Raw genomic sequence first — 18,983 nt, 5'->3', positions numbered from 1 at the left:
GCATTTTTAATGTTCCGTATTTATCTTGTTTCAGACGCTCGTATCGATAATCGAAGAGCCACCATCCGACATGATTCTAAAGAGCACTCTAACTTCCATCGGTCACCTAGCCATGCTGAATGACCGTTCCGAAGGCTCGCTCCACGACAAATGCTCAAAAATCATGAAGAGCATCACAGAGCTCCCGTTCGTCGAATGCGGAGTTCCTAGAGCGTTGTTAACGGCGATTATTGAGAGCAATAAGAGCTCTATTAAAGCGCTGTCGCTGAGAGCGCTGGCTACTGTGTGTGTTACTGGGGATGCGGTCAAACAGTTTGAAGAGGTACGATTTTAAAACCATCTATACCGTAAAACAACCCTATGGTCCAATAACAATGATTTTTCAGTTTCTGTGTCGAAGTTTTTACTTTCATTTATGAAGAAAATTGCCATAGAACTGCGTTATTTAAATAATATTTGTACCTAAATAAAGATATTGGAGCTAGTTTTGGACTTTCATTGGTAGATTTTTATTAGTTAGGTAAAATCACTTAACTAATCACACACTGTATTTTTTATTATTATTAAATAAGCAAGTATTTTATAAGCAATTTTAACATCTATTTCCTCCTGCAGGGTGGTGGCATCGAGATCCTCTCAGACATCCTGTCGGACAAAAGCAACCCCGAGCCGCAGATGCGTGAGGCCATCACGGTGCTCACCCAGATCACCGCGCCCTGGCTCAGGGGGCACTACGATCTGACGCAGCTACATATATACTTGGATACCATCGTCGAAAATATCACTGGTACGTACAAACGTAGTGATTATATGCTCTTTGGTACGTACTTCACCTACACCTGTGCAATAAGTTACTAACTCCGTTTCGTTGGTTCTATTTGAAACAGTTGTATCTTCCGAAAGAGATCTCAAATTCTGCTTTAGTTGATAGATATACATAGGTAACACGATGGACATTTGTTCAATCCCTTCCCGGGCTACAGCCATATCCCATCATAAAGACTGAGGCACCTAACTCCCTCTACGGCCGCGTAAAAATCAGGAGGGCATTCTTCTTTTATGCTGAAGGACTTTATTCATTCTTATTAATAAGGTGCTTCCGCATAAAAAAAGAATGATCTTTTCACATCACCTATTCGGAAAAAGGCTTTTTCTTCCCTGCTAGGAAAGATCAAAGTGGCACTTTTCTGTTGTAGGATACTATTTTTTAACTTAAGTAATATTATGAAACATAATAATGTCCTTATGGGTGATATGAAAAGCACTATGTATCACATGGGAACAAAATTATTCACCTTGAACGTCACACATGGATCCTTTACTACGCTCAGGATTCTATTTTAGAATCGTTCGCTTAGTTCAGGGTTTAATGTAGGTACTACGGTGTGGGCCGTAAAAATGTTATTTTGCTCCCTTGTGGCACAATCTACTATTACCTTCAGGTCTTGGTTCGTGGTACATCGTGTCCTTCTTACCCTCAAAACAAATGGACCTCTACAAAGTTCTTAGTCTTAGTACTTCTACAAACTTGTAAAACAAAGAGCATGTACATGTATCTAAGTTATTTTTTTTTTCTTTTTAGGCATCCTGTCCCGCACGGAATGCTGCCAGCTCCTCCTGCTCTGCACAGCGTGCCTCGTTAACCTGGTGCGAGAGCTGGAGTTGGAGCAGCAGGACCAGCATAAACAGCGCTCCGATATCGTCGCGGTCATCGACAAGCACCGCACTACAGAGCGCCTGCTGGACGCCGTCAAGCGGCGCGGGCCTAACATCTCCGTGTTCTTACAGGTAACATAGTTATGTTGAAGAAGATAATTGTAATGTGCTATATAGACGTTTTAAAACCATATATGCCGTTGTACCGAATAAAAATGAACTTAGATTTGTTTAACACAGACTACATAATTATATTATGTAAAGTATATCTGAAATAAAATTATGGAAAATGGTAACGTAGCAACATAATTTCATCAGAGTGGTCCTTCGAACCGAATGGAAGTTATAAATCAAGAAATTTTACTTATTTTGTTCCACGTTCCGCGCGGCCAAACAGTTAATATAGCAGCTAAACTTCAACGATAAATCCGATTCGACACATTTGAAGAAAATATAGCCTCGAGGACTCGTCTATTCCAACGGTTCTACTGCCCTAATATTTCTGTAGTAGGTACCTAACAATGCAATTTTGATTGTTCCAGGAGCAAACAGCATCCTATCTAGCGTCTCTGTCCCGCGTGCCGCGTTGCGTGCTAGCGCTGTCCTGCTCGTGGGCGACGTGCGCAGCGCTCGTGTGCTTCGCGCGCGCCGCGCCCGCGCACGCGCCGCGCGCCGCCGAGCTGCGCGCGCAGGCCCGTCTGCATGCGCATGCCGCCGAGGCTATCTCTAGGTACGTCACGGTTGACTACGTTTTACCATAAAACGGCATCATACTTAGATCCATGATCAGCTCACGTAGAACGCGTAGTGAAAAGCCCGCTTTACCGAAGTACTACCCACACCATATAAAACACCTGCTGTAATGCAGACTGAAATCTGAAGTGCACAATCAAATAACACATGTCCAGATTGCACAACCCAAAAAACATTATATACTAATCTGTTTCGTTGTTCACAGACTATCAGTAGTCCCCGACGTGGCCCACCAGCTAGTGCAACTGGAAGGCGTCCCGCAGCTGACCCGGCTGGTCAGGCTGCAGCGCACGCGCGCGCCGCTCGACGTGGACCCCGACCAGACCCTCATCTACTGCCTCAAGGCGCTGCGCACCATCTACAAACACCAGCCACACGCCTTCGCGGATATGCAGACGGAGGTGGATGAGATGATCAGGCCGCATTTGATGGAGTCGCTTATGCTCTTCTCGGCTAAGCAGGAGAGCTACGTGTGAGCGTCTACGAGTCAATTTTCTCTCACTACATGTACATAAGGACCTAAAGAACCATCTAAAAATATTCAGAAACTACCTATACTGATGGGCTTTTGGTACGACTCTACGCAAAATGTATATACCTTAATTTTTTGTACCTACTTAATTTTTATTTTAAAATAGACTTTAGAGTAGAAATTTTCTACTTTATCTATTTAAGATGGAACTGTACCTATGTATGTTATGCTACAATATTTTGCATGAAAGCTTACTTAAGTATGCGAATAAATCCAATATTATTTTTACAATAATGAATTGTACTTTTAATTGGTAAAATACATGAACTTGAAGACATTAATTTAAACTCAAGACTAAATGTAATACATATACGTAAATATCAACTACTTAAATAGGTATCATAGATTTCTTTGTACCGCTTTGTTAAAATCATACACGTATTTTACCAGTATTATTTCTAATTGTACATAATTCAACACTAAGACTCGTTTATTTCAACTTTTAATAATTTTACTGTTGACTGTACATATTATATCCACTCACAATCAGAGGCCATACTTTATGAAATTACTATACTAGTCCTCGGTATATTGTAGTATTTAAGTAGAAGCATGCATAAACTAAAAAGGCGAAAGAAGAAGAAAAAGAAGAAGAAAAAAGAGAGTTTGGAGAGAAGAGGTTTTGGCGAGAATGGGGAAGGCCGTTAATTACAACGTACAATTTTTCTTTGGAATTCAGAATTGTTTTCCTCATTCATTCATTTCACAGGGATTATAATTACTAGTATGTTTTAATGTTTCTTATAAAATTTGTACATCATCGCGCAGCCTGTGTGGCTTAACTTTTATAGTAGATAAGTCGTATAGAATTCCGTCTATAAGGCGTATGGCACACTGCATTCGATTTTGTTTGAGCGAGGCAAAGCTATTCGCATTTTATAGCGACATCCCGCTCGCACGCCGGAGCGACGTCAGATCCAGTGTGCCATGCGCCTAAGTTAACTTTGCACCGATTTAAACAGAACAAAGTGAGAGTATGTCATTATAAACAGAACAAAGTGAGAGTATGTCATTATAAACTGAACAAAGTGAGTGTGTGTCATTATAAACATCATACTTTGATAGAAATTGAAGTTACAGAGTTAGCTTGGTTCGACTATATCTCCTGTAGTTTTTATCATCTATGTAAGGTTTTTTGTAAAGAAATATAAGTGCTTCTATACAAATAATTTATATTACTTTGAAACCACCTATGCCTATATGACGTAGACATTATATCGTAGTCAGTAAGATATTGTTTAGACTATATTGTGTGTATAGTCTTTGATATTGTCAACACGGTCGCGAGAGCAAGTTTAAGCTGTGGTGTTCCCACCACAATGTTATTTTTATTCAAATAAAATATATTATGCATTTTTTCGTTTTTTTACCCTAAATCAAATTCAAGACATATTAAATACACATAATTGCTCGATATGTTTCGGTCTCGTCCTCGTTATCGAACTTATGGAGCGAAAGCTTCTGCTCAACCTAGAGCCACACGCGGTGACTGACCAACGCAGACACTGAGTGACCCGTTAATAGTACATTTCAATGCATGTGTGCAAAGGTTGTCATTATTTACGAGTCCCGAGATGTCTTTTATGACCCGTAGGAGAATAAAAGACACGGGACAAGTTAATAATGACACTTGCACACGTACATTGAAGTCACAATAAAACATTTGTTACGCGAGTATGACACTTACAGACTTTAAAGTTACAAATTTTCACTTGAACTTGAATGCTATTGTTAATTCAGCAGTTGCAATTTAAGTTTAATTATTTTGATACAACTAAATTTTAAGTGAAAATCCTGAAAATAGCAGGCGCCGGTCTTACTTTTTAATTTTTCATTTTTTTCTGTTAACGACAGCCAACGTGGCAATGATAGTCTCATACAGCCAATAATTTAAAAAATGTTTTATTGAAATATCATATTATATAACATTTAATTTATATATTAACTCATAAATATTTAATTATCGTGTAATAATAGTTTTTGGACGTAATAAACGTGTAATGGCGAAATAAAAATATTTATATAAAGTTTTTTGACATCCAAACTCTTTGGTGTGGTAGTGGAAAAGTAAAAAGAAGTACTTTACAAAAACCAACTTTGCGACCTCTAAACAGCTACGCAAAGTAGCACTTTTTGAGCAATTGTATTAAAAAATATATTTAATATAACACCCCTTACCTACCTTTTTCTATTTACACATCTAAAGGGAAATGTTCTTGGACTTGTTTTGCCTTTATAAGGTTCTGGTTTTTATCTAAATAAAAATCAGGAAGTAAAAATAATCAATTTATTATTTCATACAAACATTTCATTTTATCTTACCTTAAAATAGCTATTCCTATATCCAGATCCATTTCATCCATAAGACTGCTTAACATTTTTCGTATGTACTATATCGACCGTGGTTTCGTGACATTTCCGCAGATCCATGTCGTACACACCGAGACAGAACTTGTTCTCCGGTGGTTTGAAGAAGTCTAACCCTCGCCCAATCTTGATTATCCAGCCTGAACTTAATCTGAAATTTAATCAAAAGTTAATAAGTATAGGGAGCGTGCATGAACTGTAGGAGGCAGCACAGGAGCCGTCAGATTTTTGGCGCGAGGCGTAAATGTGATGTTTATTGTTCCAATGTAGTCCACAAGATGGCAGAGCCAACTATGCACAAGAAAACACGTGACGTGTAAATGTACATGTTTATGGTTCCGATTCAAGCCACAAGATGGCAAATCCTCCAATGCGCACGGTGCCTATGAACATATTAAAATTTCAGGTCCCTCAACTACTACTAGCGCCATCTAGTAAATGTACAAAGATTCGACGGACATTTCATAGATGGCGCTTTTATCAAAAATAACGATTTACATATTTAATAAAAACAATATTGAAAGATAATTTTGCAAGAAACAGAATAAAGTCTTAATAAAGAATAAGAATCATACTGTCACTTCCTCATGTTAGTATTATGTCCCCAAAAAAAGAGATGAGTAAGGTGCATTAACATCAAAAGCAGGGTAATTTTAAATCTTTTATATCTAATAAACCAGAAGCATTTCAAACTTTGGCAACACTTACGCTACTGCAATGCTTCCCATAGAGTGCTCACTCCATACATCAGTTTTGATACCAAAACGCTGTGTGTGAGTAGCAGAATTATCAGTACTGCTACTTTGCAATAGATGTTGTGACAAACAAAAAGTATAATGCTCAACAATTTTCAGCTAATATTATAACCGGATTAAAAGAAACTCTATTTTCAAATTCCTTCTGCTTGTAATATTAGTTGTAAATTTTTGAGCAATACAAATTTTGCCAGTCGCGACACTTGAGACATCTAGTGTCAAGTAGCGGTACTGATAATTCCGGTACTCGATGCTAGATGTCAACTACGAAAATAATAAGCATTTCAGTACCAAAACTGATGTATGGAGTGAGCACTCTATGTTACTTATTTCTCTACGGTTATGGTTATTATTTTCAAAGTTATCCTGCTTTCAAAGTTATAGTTTTTAGGGTTCCGTACCCAAAGGGTAAAACGGGACCCTATTACTAAGACTCCGCTGTCCATCTGTCCGTCCGTCTGTCACCAGGCTGTATCTCATGAACCGTGATAGCTAGACAGTTGAAATTTTCACAGATTATGTATTTCTGTTGCCGCTATAACAACAAATACTAAAAAGTACGGAACCCTCGGTGGGCGAGTCCGACTCGCACTTGTTCAGTTTTTTTATCTACTGTTGCTGACAAAATTGTTTTGCTAGACTATAACTTACGTAATTTGTCTATCATGCAGTGTCTCGGAATACTGCACTGTGAATCTAATCTTGTATTTGAGCAGATCTTCTGTAAGGCTTTGCAGCCAAGTCGCCTGCTCTCTCTTAGACTGCTCGGACTTAGGGTCCTGTGAAGTCACTAGCTGGATGTGCCTGAGGTTGCTACATGAGCGCACGAGCAGCTCACACAGGCGGAGGAAATTTTGACACTAAAATAACAAAAATAAATATTGAACATTGTTTTTATATACCAGATACTAAAATAACAGTGGATGGTATGGTTGGCTAATTTAGTGCCCAACCTAATCATCCTGCTTTTATAATAAAATGACCAATCTGTGAGACAAATCATTATTTTGGTAACTGGGTAATAAAAATAAGGCATTAGTATTATGATTGGAAATCATACAATATCCTGTTTTAATGAATGCTAGCAGGAGTCGGAGACTCGTTGCTTTAAACTACGGAACCCTAAAAAATAGGTATTAGTCATGTACATATGAATATTATGAATACATGTTAACAATTGACAAAATGTTTGTCAAGCATTATGATTCATAAATATGCTTAGTGTCAATTCTTCTTCTTCTTCTTTAGCCCTTCTCTACCCTTTGGGTGTAGGCCTCCTTCATTTTATGCCACTCGTCACGGTTCTGTGCGACTATTATTCCATAATGAACTTTAAAGGTTCTTCACAATTGATGACTGCCCACAATACCCCTAATATAAATATAAATAAATAAATAGTGTACATTATGCTCCCTATAAACAATTTATGCTCAGATTTGGGAATACTGCAGTCAGCAAAGTCACAGGCTTAGCACCTCAGTATAAAAAATATGTATGCAGGTGTGCTCTAATAGTTTTGCTGCAAGCTTACATACAAAATCTTATGCAATGTAATTTTAAGTAGTTTTATATTTTAAAGATAAATTAATGAATACTCAGTACCTGATGGAAAGCTCTAATATAAGGGTCTTCAACCACAACAAACTCCACATCCTCATCCAGAAACCTCCCGAACAAGGACTTATAGCTGTGTCCGGTGGAATTGTCCTCTATCCGCAGCTGCTCATGGAACTTGCCAGCTTCTTTTTGCTGTAACACCAGCTTTTTAATGGTCTCTGCTCTCTTCATATACTCCTCTACCTTATCTCTCAGGTATGCTCTCTCTTTATCATCTACCTCTTCTGTAAATGCATTACGAGAACGTGTGAGTCGATTCAACCAGTTTGTTTTTAAAACTTTAGTACAAAAAAACACTGCATAGGTCTAAGCAGGTCTCCAAGTACATGAACAAATAACTACATAAGGGCTGCAGGGAGCCAGGGGATATCTGTAAATGGCGGATATTTAGATAGACTCCTTCCTAATTGTAGAGCCCAATTTTATTGTTAACTGAGACTCAATAGAGTCTACCAGACTTAGTTACCAACTGATAAGTTACTTTTTCGTTAAGTACACAACTACCTCATAACAAGACTAGTTTTAAATCCAGCGTGTTGAATTTGAAATTAAGGATAAATTAAAGTAACAAACCTTTCATTTTGTCCACCAAAATTTGCAAGCCCTCTTGATAGCATATTAGTGCCTCTGTATATCGTTTCTTGGTATCCAATTCAACTCCTCGAATCAAAATTTTTTTTGCAGCATTAAAAGTACTTGGTGTACTCATGATTCCGTTTAGAATTTAAAAATATAAACATTCATAAATTATGGTTTATTAAGAGACAAAAACCATCAAAATTAGTAAACAATGAAAAAAGAAACGTCACATTGGCAATTGATAACTTGTTGATTTGAAGTTTAAATCTCAGCTGTCCAACATTAACTCATAACAATTAAAAATCGTAATCTTCATTAATCTTATCTGTTATCTTCTCATTGGATTGTAATTGAATTACAAAAATTGAAAACAATTCATTTTTTATATTATTATTTCATCTTTATTGTACAAAAGAAAGCCTTATAGTACAAAAGGCGTATTATTCTAGGTATCAAGGATTAAGTAAAAACTGTCGTACTAAAATTATACGAATGATATAAAACATTACGAGCGATTGGACCAGTCTTTTGACTGTCATTGTCAGCGAAATCCGAAAAGGACCATTTATATAGGTACAACATGTTTGGCATGGGAAGAAAACATAATTTTGTTACTTTATGTAGTTTTCTTCGTGATGTTTAATCAACATATTTGATGATCACCCTTATTACATTATAAAAAAACAAAAATATCTGTTTAGAAAAATCCGGACAAACGCAAAATGTCTCACCAACTTGGTCGAGTAGTTTCGGAGGTTCTCCTTCGCTATTACGGTGAAATAGTGCAGCAGGTCGGAAATGACCTATTTTCCTATGGGACTCGGCCTCTGGCTGTAATAACCAGGAGCACAGGATTGCCCAGATCGCAGGTATTTTATTAAACACTTTGAGGTTATGTTTATTATGAAGCAAGTTAGTGAGTTAGTATATTCTTATTCTTAATTGTAGTTAATTCTTACCAAATAAAACCTAGAGTTGGCGTCCTTGGGTTAAAGTAACGTCTTTATGTATAATACTAATGAATATGATACTTTTCCAGGTTATTGAAAGTCTCCGAACACTAGTGAAGTATGACCTGGCCACTTTTGAGCCGTCAGCTAATGAAGTTATTGCTGACTACCGGCTCATCCCTGAGAATGTGCTTCTTCTCATTAGATATCCTAGGTAATATAAAGATAGGTTTAGAAAATAAACAATAACTTAGTGGAATAGCTATTGTATTGTATTCGGGCGATTTTTCCGCAACTCGACGATTTGCGCCTATTTTGCGTGATATGTTGGGGGTGGGCTAGTCCTGCCAGCCCAGCTCCTCGAGGAATCCTATCAAACCTTTGGTGTTGAGTAGGACCTCGGGGAGGTCTCTCGGAGATCCGAGATGTTTAGCCCTGTATGGAGTCACTCCGCTGCATTCCAGCACCACGTGAGAGGCTGTTTCTTCTGTCTCCATGCAACCTCGGCATAGGGGACTGTCTGTGACACCTGTTGTGAAAAGATGTTTGTTAAATAGTCCATGACCTGTTATGACACTGGTTACCATACTCAGTCGGACCTTCCCTAGTTGCAGGAGCGCCCTTGTGAGTTTTCCGTTGATGCCAGGCATGGCTTCTTTTGCCTGTCTGCATCCAGTCTGGTTCAGCCAGTGTTCTGTGTGTAGTTTCCCTGTACGTGCCAGCAGCATTGAGCGTACCTTGCTAAATGGTATCGGAAGAATCGGTTCCGGACCAATCGCCCCCGCATTCGATCCTTGCCTGGCAAGCTCGTCCGCAGCATCGTTACCTCGGGATCCACTGTGTCCCTTGATCCATTGTAGGGTGATCTTGTTATTATGACATACCTCCATTAGTCGTTCGTGGCATTCGTGTATAAGTTTGGATGTAACTATATGGCTATTTAGAGCCATTAAGACTGCTCTACTGTCGGAGAGTATGCGGATGGAGGATCCTACTACCTTCCTTGCAGTGATGGCAGCCGCCGCGTTTATGATGCCCATGCACTCAGCTTGGAATACCGAGTTATGGGCTCCTAGCGGAGTGGTGATTGACATGTTCAGGTCTTCTGAGAAGGTTCCAGAGCCCGATCCGCTGTCTGTTTTGGACCCATCAGTGAAGATTCTCAGCTCCCGGGGATTGAGTCCTTCCTGATTGTCGTCCTCATATAACTGTATTTTGTACCTTTTATCGAAGATAGCTTGTTTGTGAATCCGGTCCGTGCCTGACCTAAGCACTGGAAATTCGTCATACACCTTTTCCAGGCATTTTGTGTGAAGAGCTCCTGTGATGTTGTGGAATAGCTATATTAATTAACAATGCTCAGTAAATCAGTGTATTTTACTATAAACAAGGCAATTTGTGTGTCTAATCATACTACACCTTATAAATTTTTCTACCTTAGTTTGCCTATAATAGCCACATAGGCAATCCCTATGTGGCTATTATGACCTGAGTAACTAGCATTGGTATTGAACAATGTATAGATATCTTCAGGATTGATTATATTTTTGATGAAAAAATCTAAACATTGGAATCATTTTGATGGCCTCCTAGCCTAGTGAGTAGTGATCCTGCCTACGCAACTGGAGGTCTTGGTTTGAATCCTGGTAAGGGCATTTATTTGTGTGTTTTTCACAACTCGGGAACAAAGAGTTATGGATGTTTTCCATGGATATAAATATTTATATAATAGCAATATATTATACATATAGTCATCTACTACCTACAACACAAGCCTTATTGAGCTTACTGTGGGAATAGGTTGATCTGTGTAAAATTGTTGTATAATATTTATATTTTATATTTATTTTTCTGTGTAGGTACCTCCTGCAGATGAAGACCAAGTATGGCAGTGAAGCAGAGCTCCTCGTGGAAGAGCTGCTTCAGATGGCCACTGCCACAGCCCATGTGCTGCTCTTTACTATTGCCAACAAATACAAGGATGATAAGGTGTGGTATACCATAGAATACTTGTCAAAAATATCTAAACCCAATTCAATGTGTAATCAAGCCCATTGTTTAATCAATAATCATTTAGCAATGAAACTAGCTTAAATTCTTAGCAACTTTGGTGTATAGTTACACAACTATAATACCGGTCAAACATATATCACCTTCAAGTTTTTATGGCAATCTTTTTAGGGTTCCTAGTAGACTACGGAATAACATTATTTTGGCATACTGTACATAAAACTTGCTTCATTAAAAATCTAAAATCTAGAATTTGATTTATACAGATCACCCCAATTTACCGTTAATGAATGATTATTGATAATATGTTAGGGTTAAATAATTTCACTTTTGAGACCTGCAGATAACTGACTAGGCCGAGGCACGTCTGTATTTGGCTGTTTTATACGCGAGGAAATTTCCTCGAGCGTATGCTCGCTCTGTGTGGACCCGCCTATTTAGTATTTGTGCAACAAAATAAATAAATATAATTTAATTACCAACTACAAAACAAAAACACATTGTTTCAGGATAAAAACATTTCAATAATAACTCTGAAAGACACATTCGTCAGCTTAGCCACTGCTGGTTACATCCAGCAAGCTCCTGTGGCTGAGACAAAGGAGGGCTCCGAGGTTCCAACCCTCACACCCGTAGCAACTATAGTGCCTGAGCTTGACAGCAGGGTGCTGTTACAAGCCATGGCAGCAGGCAGCCTGGCTGATGTCAATGATAGTGAGTATTATAGATTATAGACATTACTATCTGACCCCAGCAGTGGTGGGGCAAGACAAAAATTTGGTGTGGGCAAGGTAAATTTAGCGAGGCTCTCTGGTGGCGCAAGAAATAACGAATATTTTTTACGTTGCGTCTGAGTTGTACGAATATGAGGCGCGTGGCCCTGGGACCGCGAGGCCATAGGCGGTCGCCCACGCTTAGCGCCGCCTTTGTACCCCAGCCAAATCTAGCTAACTCTAGTGGTAGACATGAAGGAGAGTTTGGTTGCCAACACACCATTGGCGACTATTGTACCCAAACATGACGGCAGGGTGTTGTTACAAGCTATGGCAGCAGACAGCCTGGTCGATGTCAATAATAGTGAGTAGTATGAGATATGTCTACTTGGCCAAAGCCAGCTATCTATATACTATTGGGTGCCCATGCACACAGAATAAAATGTATGGGCTAAATACAAAAGCTGGAACCCAGAATAATAATATTTGTTTACATATATCAATACAAGTTTTCATTCAATCAAAAATATTTTGTTCATAAAACCTGTGTAAATATTTGACCTGTTTATAAAACAGACTGGATATTGCAGATGTGTACTGGAAGGTGAACTACGACAGATTCCACCTGGACTTCAGAGACGACATCATGATCAAAGCCATCACACGACGTATCGACGAGAATGGTTAGTTACTAAAAACGATAGTTTGATTTCCATTGTAAATCGCCTCTTACATTATAATGGCATTTTTTTCTCACGAGCAAGTTAATAGTTATTTGTTTTACAAGGGGGCAAAGTTGTTGTTTTACCGCTCGTGCTAATATTGACACCCGAGCAAGTGAAAGATTCCAAAATTTAACCACGAGCGTAGCGTTGCGAGGGTTTCAATGCACGAGGGTTATACAATATTGCCTCCGAATGAAACACAAAATTTTTCACCACACCAATACGAGGAAACTACTAACTATGAAATACCAAAACATTTAAATGAAATAATCTAAATGAACGTAATAAAAAAATAATCATTCAAAAACATCATTTAAAAGTCAATTCTACTAGCTAACATAAGGAAACAACTCAGAATTTGCATTTGATTACTTTGCCCCACATGTGGTTAAAATACAACTTTCTCATTCGTTTTTGAATAATCAAGAGGGCCTTTACCAGTTGGTGTGGTGAAAAAAAAATTATGATGAGTATCAACATCCTAATGTGACAGTTTTTAAATTATGATTTTTTAAGTAATTTTTTTTTTTCATGTATTATTTTTTGGGATTTATCCTCTAATAATGAGTGTGTTTGTCACGACAGCGGGCGAGCTGATGCGCCTGATGCTGGAGCAGATGTACCTGTCGTCGGCTCCCTGGGCCGCGGAGTCCAACCCCGCGCCGGCCCCGGACCTGCGCGCCTCCTGCCGCCGCGTCGACCGACCACTGCTGCAGCAACATCTTGAACATTATACCAGAGTTTTAGGTACTTATTAATATAGAAAGATTACTTGTCCCCAAGTCCTTAGACTAGATTTTAAGTACTACTTGCGCATATTATAATCTGCACAAGTATGCGTAAATTTAACTCTTTATAAGGCATAAGGGTATCAGGAATTATGCAAAATTGAACCCTATCACTTTGAAATAAAATTAAATATCAGGTGGGAAATATATTTGCTCTGCCTTAGAAAGGCTTAATTTCAACTCTGCGCTGATTAGGATTAAAAGAAGAAGACGATATTCGAGTTATGGCGTCACTAAAGCAGCATACTCGTATCTCGGTTCCATTCCTTTTTTTCGGCGCTTAGACCTCTAATTTTGGAAGTCATTTATTTTGCCCAGAGCTTTTAGTTCCATTCCATATATTTTATTTGGTGCTTAGATCCAGAATAACTCAACTTCCGTTCAATAGATGGCGCTAAATATTAAAGAAATACAGCGGTATACCTGACGTAGACCTAGCACAGGAGCAGCGCCAAGTATCTCGCCCGCGAGATAAACTACTCGTCTTTTTCACACTCTTAATTAGATAGGGACGGGTAGCCTACAGCGGCGTGCCAAAAATACCGTTTCGGTATGTCACTGTTGTTATTTATTCATCCATATACTGGATGCACCCTTGAAGTAACCAATTGACATTTGTATGTTACTTTGATTGTTTGTTTTTGTTATTCAAATATGAAATTGAAAAAAAAATGTACAGTTTATCCTTGTTTTATATTCAGAAGAGAACGGGTGCGGCTTCGTCCGTCGCGCCGGCGACGCGGGCGGCGGCGCGTGGGCGGTGCGCGCCGGCGCGGCGGCCGAGCAGCTGGCGCGCGCGCTGCTGGACCGCGTGGTCGCCGAGCGGCTCGGGGATAAGGCCGCTAGGATATTTAGGTGATCATCTAGTTGCATTTACGTGGAAATGTAAATGCATCCTGTGTCACCATCTAGCGGAAATTATTTGAGTTTGTTTTCAAAGAGTAGATTTTAAACACTAGATGGCGCTGTACTGAGTTACATTTATTACGTTTTAGCTAGTAGTTTTTTTACGTTTAAACGCGTCTAGACGAGTCAAATCTTACATTTCGCAGTTATAAATTGATGTATGACGTCAGTTTTACAACAGTAATCACTTATTTATTTACTTTTCTCTGTTATACAATATGATATTTCATATTTTCAGATTAATTCGCTCCAAGAAATACATAGAAGAAGAAGACATACAGAAATACGCCATGCTTCCTAACAAAGAGTGTAAAGAACTCACCTATAAATTATTAGAAGAACATTTTATCAGCGTACAGGTACGCCTTACTTGAAAAAAATAATTGAATAATCAGTGTATAGTTCGTGTCACCCACAATGGCGCGCAGATTTGTGAAATCTAACCTTTAATAACATGATATTAGGAGTCAAGGCTCGCGTCTTCATGAATGACACATCTATAAACGATTGTGAATCGTTTCAATTGTCAGGGCAGGAAGCTACAAAGTCTTTTATCTGTGATTTAAGCTTATTTGGATTTGGCATATCTAAATAATCTATTTTTTTTTTGTAACTATTGGTGTTTCCTCATTAATGCTTATTTATTACTATTGCAGCCGATGCGAAAAGCTGCATCCGCTGGTGGAATGGCAAAGGCTATCTATCTTTATCACATCGACTTGCATGACGTGAGTATAAAAAAAAACAATAAAATGAGAAATAAAGACTGAATCAATATTAAGTTGGTTCGATTTCCATACAAAAAACAATTGCATTTACACTATTACTACATAAATATGTACGCATCTATTTACTTCCGGATATTCGTTTGCGCTAAATCGATAGAAAAACTTTGTTTTATAGAGAAATCACGCAAAAACAGTTATTTTGTTGTTAAATTAATGCGTGATTTCCATCATTACCACCTAAATTCACAGTGACTGTCAGTTTTCCAGCCAGAAGATACTGACTAACCATACCAGTGTGGTTGTGGCACTTTTACGGACGCTGTTTTTGTTTGGTACTTTGACCACCAAAGACGTCTACTGACGCGCGCGGCAACAGCTCAATATGAACTTCTGACAAGGTTCATGATGATGCGCCACACACGATAGGCGTGGCGTTCAAAGGGTTAAATAAGTATCCTCTCGATGTATAAAGCCTATGATGATGCTATTGGTGACGTAACAATTAGTAATGTATAATAATTCCGTTCGCAGGTGGCGCTGACGTGCCGCGAGATGTGCTACCGCGCGCTGCACAACGTGGCGCGGCGCGCGGCGGCGGCGCGCGGCGCGCACGCGCGGCTGCTGGACAAGCGGCGCCGCGTGCGCAGCATCGTGCACGGCATGCGCGCGCGCGGCGAGCCGCAGGGGAACATCGACGACGTACGTTTAACATTGCTATAGTTAGCACATTACGTAACTATGTAATGTACTATTACAATACGAGTGCGGAAAATACGAAATTCGCAATGAGTGGCGATAAATTAAAACACGACCGAAGGGTGTGCTTGAATCGACACAAGTTGCGGATTACCTATTCGCACATGTATCGTACGTTTTACAGTACTTATCAGGGATCGGAAACCGGTATTTTTTGTATGGGAACGAAAACGGTATTTTTTCGTTCTTTGTTAATTATTTCATTCCTAATCGGGCAATCTAATAATACGAAGTCGTTATCTAAAAACACAACTGAGTCCTACATTTTGAGTATAAAATAAACCGAAATATATGGTTATTTCGATGTTTTTGCAAAAAACCGGTTCCGATCCCTGGTACTTATGGCCCTTTAAATTTTCGACATAGTCACGTAATGTAATTATCGCACTATGCGGTAAAGTAGCACCATATGTACTGTAACTGTTATTGTATGGCACTAACCTTAGACAGGATCCGAGCTATACAAAAAATAAGTTGCCCACATAAGCAGTTATGTTTCGTTATACGCATAGTGATATAATCAGTTGTAGCGTATTTCATTTTATATTTTACCATGTTGATTCTTACGCCGCTTCAGTGTGCGAACGAAATGTAAGCGCTGTTTCGCTTACACATCGATGCGGCGTAAACGCGCAAATATGACCGCAGATGGCGCTGCAATCAGTTGTGTTCAAGCTTCCGTGTGGTTAGGTTTTTTTTTTTTAATTTTTTTTTGTCATAACTAAATTGAAAAGTTCATTATACGCAAATTCATGGAATGAAAAATAAGTAAATAAATATTGGAGAACACTTACACAGGTTTACCCGGCCTCAATAAAAGGATCGGATTAAAGTTATATTCGATATAATACATCAAAGAATATAGGTCGCGTCATCCACGATGACGCGCAGATTTGTCAAATCTAACCTTTAATAACATGACAATATGAGTCAAGGCACGCGCCGTCGTGAATGACACGATCTTATACTTTACGAATTCTCTACTAACTTGTCTCATTTTGCCTCACTCTTGAAGCGCCATCTAGTTTTCTACCACGACACAATGTCCTTTTCGTGATGTGATATTGACATTTGTTTTTAATTTTCCAGGTGGAAGAAACCATAACGCCGCCGGAGCACCTGGTGCTGCAGGGGGTGGAGAAACAGCTGAAACAGCTGAGCGTGGCTGAACTGGAGCTGGACAAGTCGCTGTTCATACTCAAGTGGTTTCTTTCCTACTCTAACTGACGCGCCGCTTGAAGTCCGACTAAACTGTACAGACTTTGACAGAACAAAGTGTAGCTGAGTCAGACCAAGTTAACTCTGCAGCGATTTATTTTAAAAGTTTAACTGTCATGAAATCAGTTAGTTCAGCCTGTGCTATCAAAATCGCCGCAGAGTTATCTTCATCTGACTCTAGTTGTCTTGATCTGATGTCATTATCTCATTATATACGTCTTATTTTCATAGTAATTTGTTACTATGAAAATATGGCGTTTATTATGACATTTATACACTTTTTCTTTGCAAATGCAAATGAACTATTAATATAATAATTTACAAAACACGAATACGAATCAGATCCATCATTTCTTACTTTGATAATCGAACTTCGTGGTGATAAACCTTGCCCCGAGGTCGCAGTGCAATCTATGTTTTTATTTGCGTCACCAAAAATAGTGTTTCGTAAAAAGTTCCAGAAGTTTTACAGGTCTGGCAGGCGCTAAAAGTTACGTTAATATACTGAAAATACACTGTGTATTAAATTTTTACTTAAGTTTAATATAAGATAAATAAAAAACGTTGATATGTTCTTAAAACTTTATTCACCCCAATGAAACTCATCGAAACGAATACAACCTAATAGTGTGCCGTTATCGATTATAATTACAAAACTTTCGACTATCTACAGAAACAGTCGCTTTCAACGAAATTGAAATTAAATACTATATTTTGAAGCAAATTCTACCCTGAGATAATTCAGTTAAATGTACGAATAAACAACAAGACGGACAATGTTTACACAAAATAGCTTTATTATTCAGCGCCATCTATTGAACGGAAGTTGAGTTATTTTAAAAAGAGGCCTGAGGATGGTATTTCACCAGTCTAACTTCTTTGTCCAATGTGCATTGCGTCTCACTCTCTCATTAAGCAAAATGTGAGATGCAAATACACATTGGACCAAGAAACTGGACAGGTGGTATGCCATCCTAAGCGCCGAACAAACTGGATGGGACTGAGATCTGAGGAAAATGAAAATCCACATTTAGTTATCTGCCCGTCTATCGCTCATCCTAGTCAGTATATTCGTGCGATAGAAAGGCAGATAAAGCAATTTAGTTTTTCGCGATAGGCCCTCTGCTTCAAAATAACTTACGTTCAACAAATGGCGCTGCGGAAACCCAACCAGAAAGCATAGCTCTAAGGGTGGTATTCCACTGCATGTCCAATTTCTTGGTCCAATGTCATTGCATCTCACTCTCTCATTAAGCAAAATGTGACAGGCAAATACACATTGCACCAATAAATTGGACAGGTGGAATACCATTTTAAACGCCGAAGAAAATGGATGGAACTGGGGGCCTACCGCGAAAACCGAAATTCGCAAATTGCGGGGATCTTTATCTTTTACTCTCACTAAGACGTAATCAGAGTGAAAGAAAAAAATATCTGCAATTGACGAACTTCTATTTTCGCGTTTACAGCCCTGAGACCTGGGTAGATCTCTTTAGTGGCGCCATCTGGCAATAACCGGAATATTGAAGGAACGCGATTTTGTAAAGACATTGTCACTATCAGCCTTGTTTTATTCGACCATGGTTAATTAATTCAAATAACGGCTATTAAATAAATTTGGTTACGTCCAACCAAGGAGACGATGTAATCAACATTGTTATAACTATCAATTAATATTAACAAGTATATAGATTATGTATGTACGTAGTTAAACACCTGTTATACAGTGACACCTAACATTTTATTTAATTTATTACAGAGTGACCGCCGCATGGGTGAATATTACATTTAATTTACCGTCCATACCTTTAATTCAAATATATATGAATAGATACTATAAATTTAAATACATCACACTGAAAATATATATCTCTTGAATTATTCACTTTGAATATAACCTCATAAGGCCCATAGTACTAATAAAATTTTA

The 18,983-nt window shown here is 38.6% G+C and overlaps 3 protein-coding genes across 3 annotated transcripts in view; 2 read left to right on the top strand and 1 right to left on the bottom strand.

The window, feature by feature from the left end:
* The window catches only part of LOC133524957 (uncharacterized), a 31,203-nt gene extending 27,915 nt beyond the window's left edge, over window positions 1-3,288 (top strand). The window contains exons 5-9 of the mRNA XM_061861124.1: window positions 35-322; window positions 616-787; window positions 1,583-1,788; window positions 2,199-2,386; window positions 2,615-3,288. Of these exons, the coding sequence (XP_061717108.1) occupies window positions 35-322; window positions 616-787; window positions 1,583-1,788; window positions 2,199-2,386; window positions 2,615-2,885 (1,125 nt within the window). The 3' untranslated portion in view covers window positions 2,886-3,288. The remainder of the gene's footprint in view (window positions 1-34; window positions 323-615; window positions 788-1,582; window positions 1,789-2,198; window positions 2,387-2,614) is intronic.
* Window positions 3,289-5,214: 1,926 nt separating this feature from the next.
* On the bottom strand, window positions 5,215-8,462 carry LOC133524958 (MIT domain-containing protein 1-like). Its single transcript, XM_061861125.1, has 4 exons — window positions 8,254-8,462; window positions 7,666-7,904; window positions 6,715-6,923; window positions 5,215-5,459 (listed from the first exon to the last, which is right to left on the bottom strand). The coding sequence occupies exons 1-4, from the start codon at window positions 8,387-8,389 to the stop codon at window positions 5,297-5,299; spliced, it is 747 nt and encodes a 248-aa protein (XP_061717109.1). The 5' UTR covers window positions 8,390-8,462; the 3' UTR covers window positions 5,215-5,296.
* A 370-nt stretch (window positions 8,463-8,832) lies between these two features.
* LOC133524956 (DNA-directed RNA polymerase III subunit RPC3) lies at window positions 8,833-17,627 on the top strand. Its single transcript, XM_061861123.1, has 11 exons — window positions 8,833-9,128; window positions 9,299-9,423; window positions 11,069-11,198; window positions 11,729-11,933; window positions 12,523-12,615; window positions 13,243-13,404; window positions 14,147-14,300; window positions 14,590-14,710; window positions 15,008-15,079; window positions 15,611-15,778; window positions 16,925-17,627. Exons 1-11 carry the CDS (start codon window positions 8,982-8,984, stop codon window positions 17,060-17,062), a joined length of 1,515 nt encoding a protein of 504 aa, XP_061717107.1. The 5' UTR covers window positions 8,833-8,981; the 3' UTR covers window positions 17,063-17,627.
* Window positions 17,628-18,983: the final 1,356 nt, after the last annotated feature.

The sequence above is a fragment of the Cydia pomonella genome, chromosome 14 (assembly GCF_033807575.1).
Source record: "Cydia pomonella isolate Wapato2018A chromosome 14, ilCydPomo1, whole genome shotgun sequence".
NCBI classification, from domain to species: Eukaryota; Metazoa; Arthropoda; class Insecta; order Lepidoptera; family Tortricidae; genus Cydia; species Cydia pomonella.
Note: the sequence above shows the minus strand (reverse complement) of the source record. Positions and strands in the feature narration are given on the sequence as shown.

Bases quoted from the DNA above. Each gene is read 5' to 3' on its own strand.
- LOC133524956 (XM_061861123.1), top strand. From the start codon at position 8,982: ATGTCTCACCAACTTGGTCGAGTAGTTTCGGAGGTTCTCCTTCGCTAT. The intron at 11,934-12,522 runs GTGAGTATTATA...TGGATATTGCAG, and splicing joins CCTGGCTGATGTCAATGATA to ATGTGTACTGGAAGGTGAAC. The intron at 14,711-15,007 runs GTACGCCTTACT...TTACTATTGCAG, and splicing joins AACATTTTATCAGCGTACAG to CCGATGCGAAAAGCTGCATC.
- LOC133524958 (XM_061861125.1), bottom strand. From the start codon at position 8,389: ATGAGTACACCAAGTACTTTTAATGCTGCAAAAAAAATTTTGATTCGA. The intron at 7,905-8,253 runs GTTTGTTACTTT...ATGCATTTACAG, and splicing joins TTTGGTGGACAAAATGAAAG to AAGAGGTAGATGATAAAGAG. The intron at 6,924-7,665 runs GTACTGAGTATT...TTGTTATTTTAG, and splicing joins ATATTAGAGCTTTCCATCAG to TGTCAAAATTTCCTCCGCCT.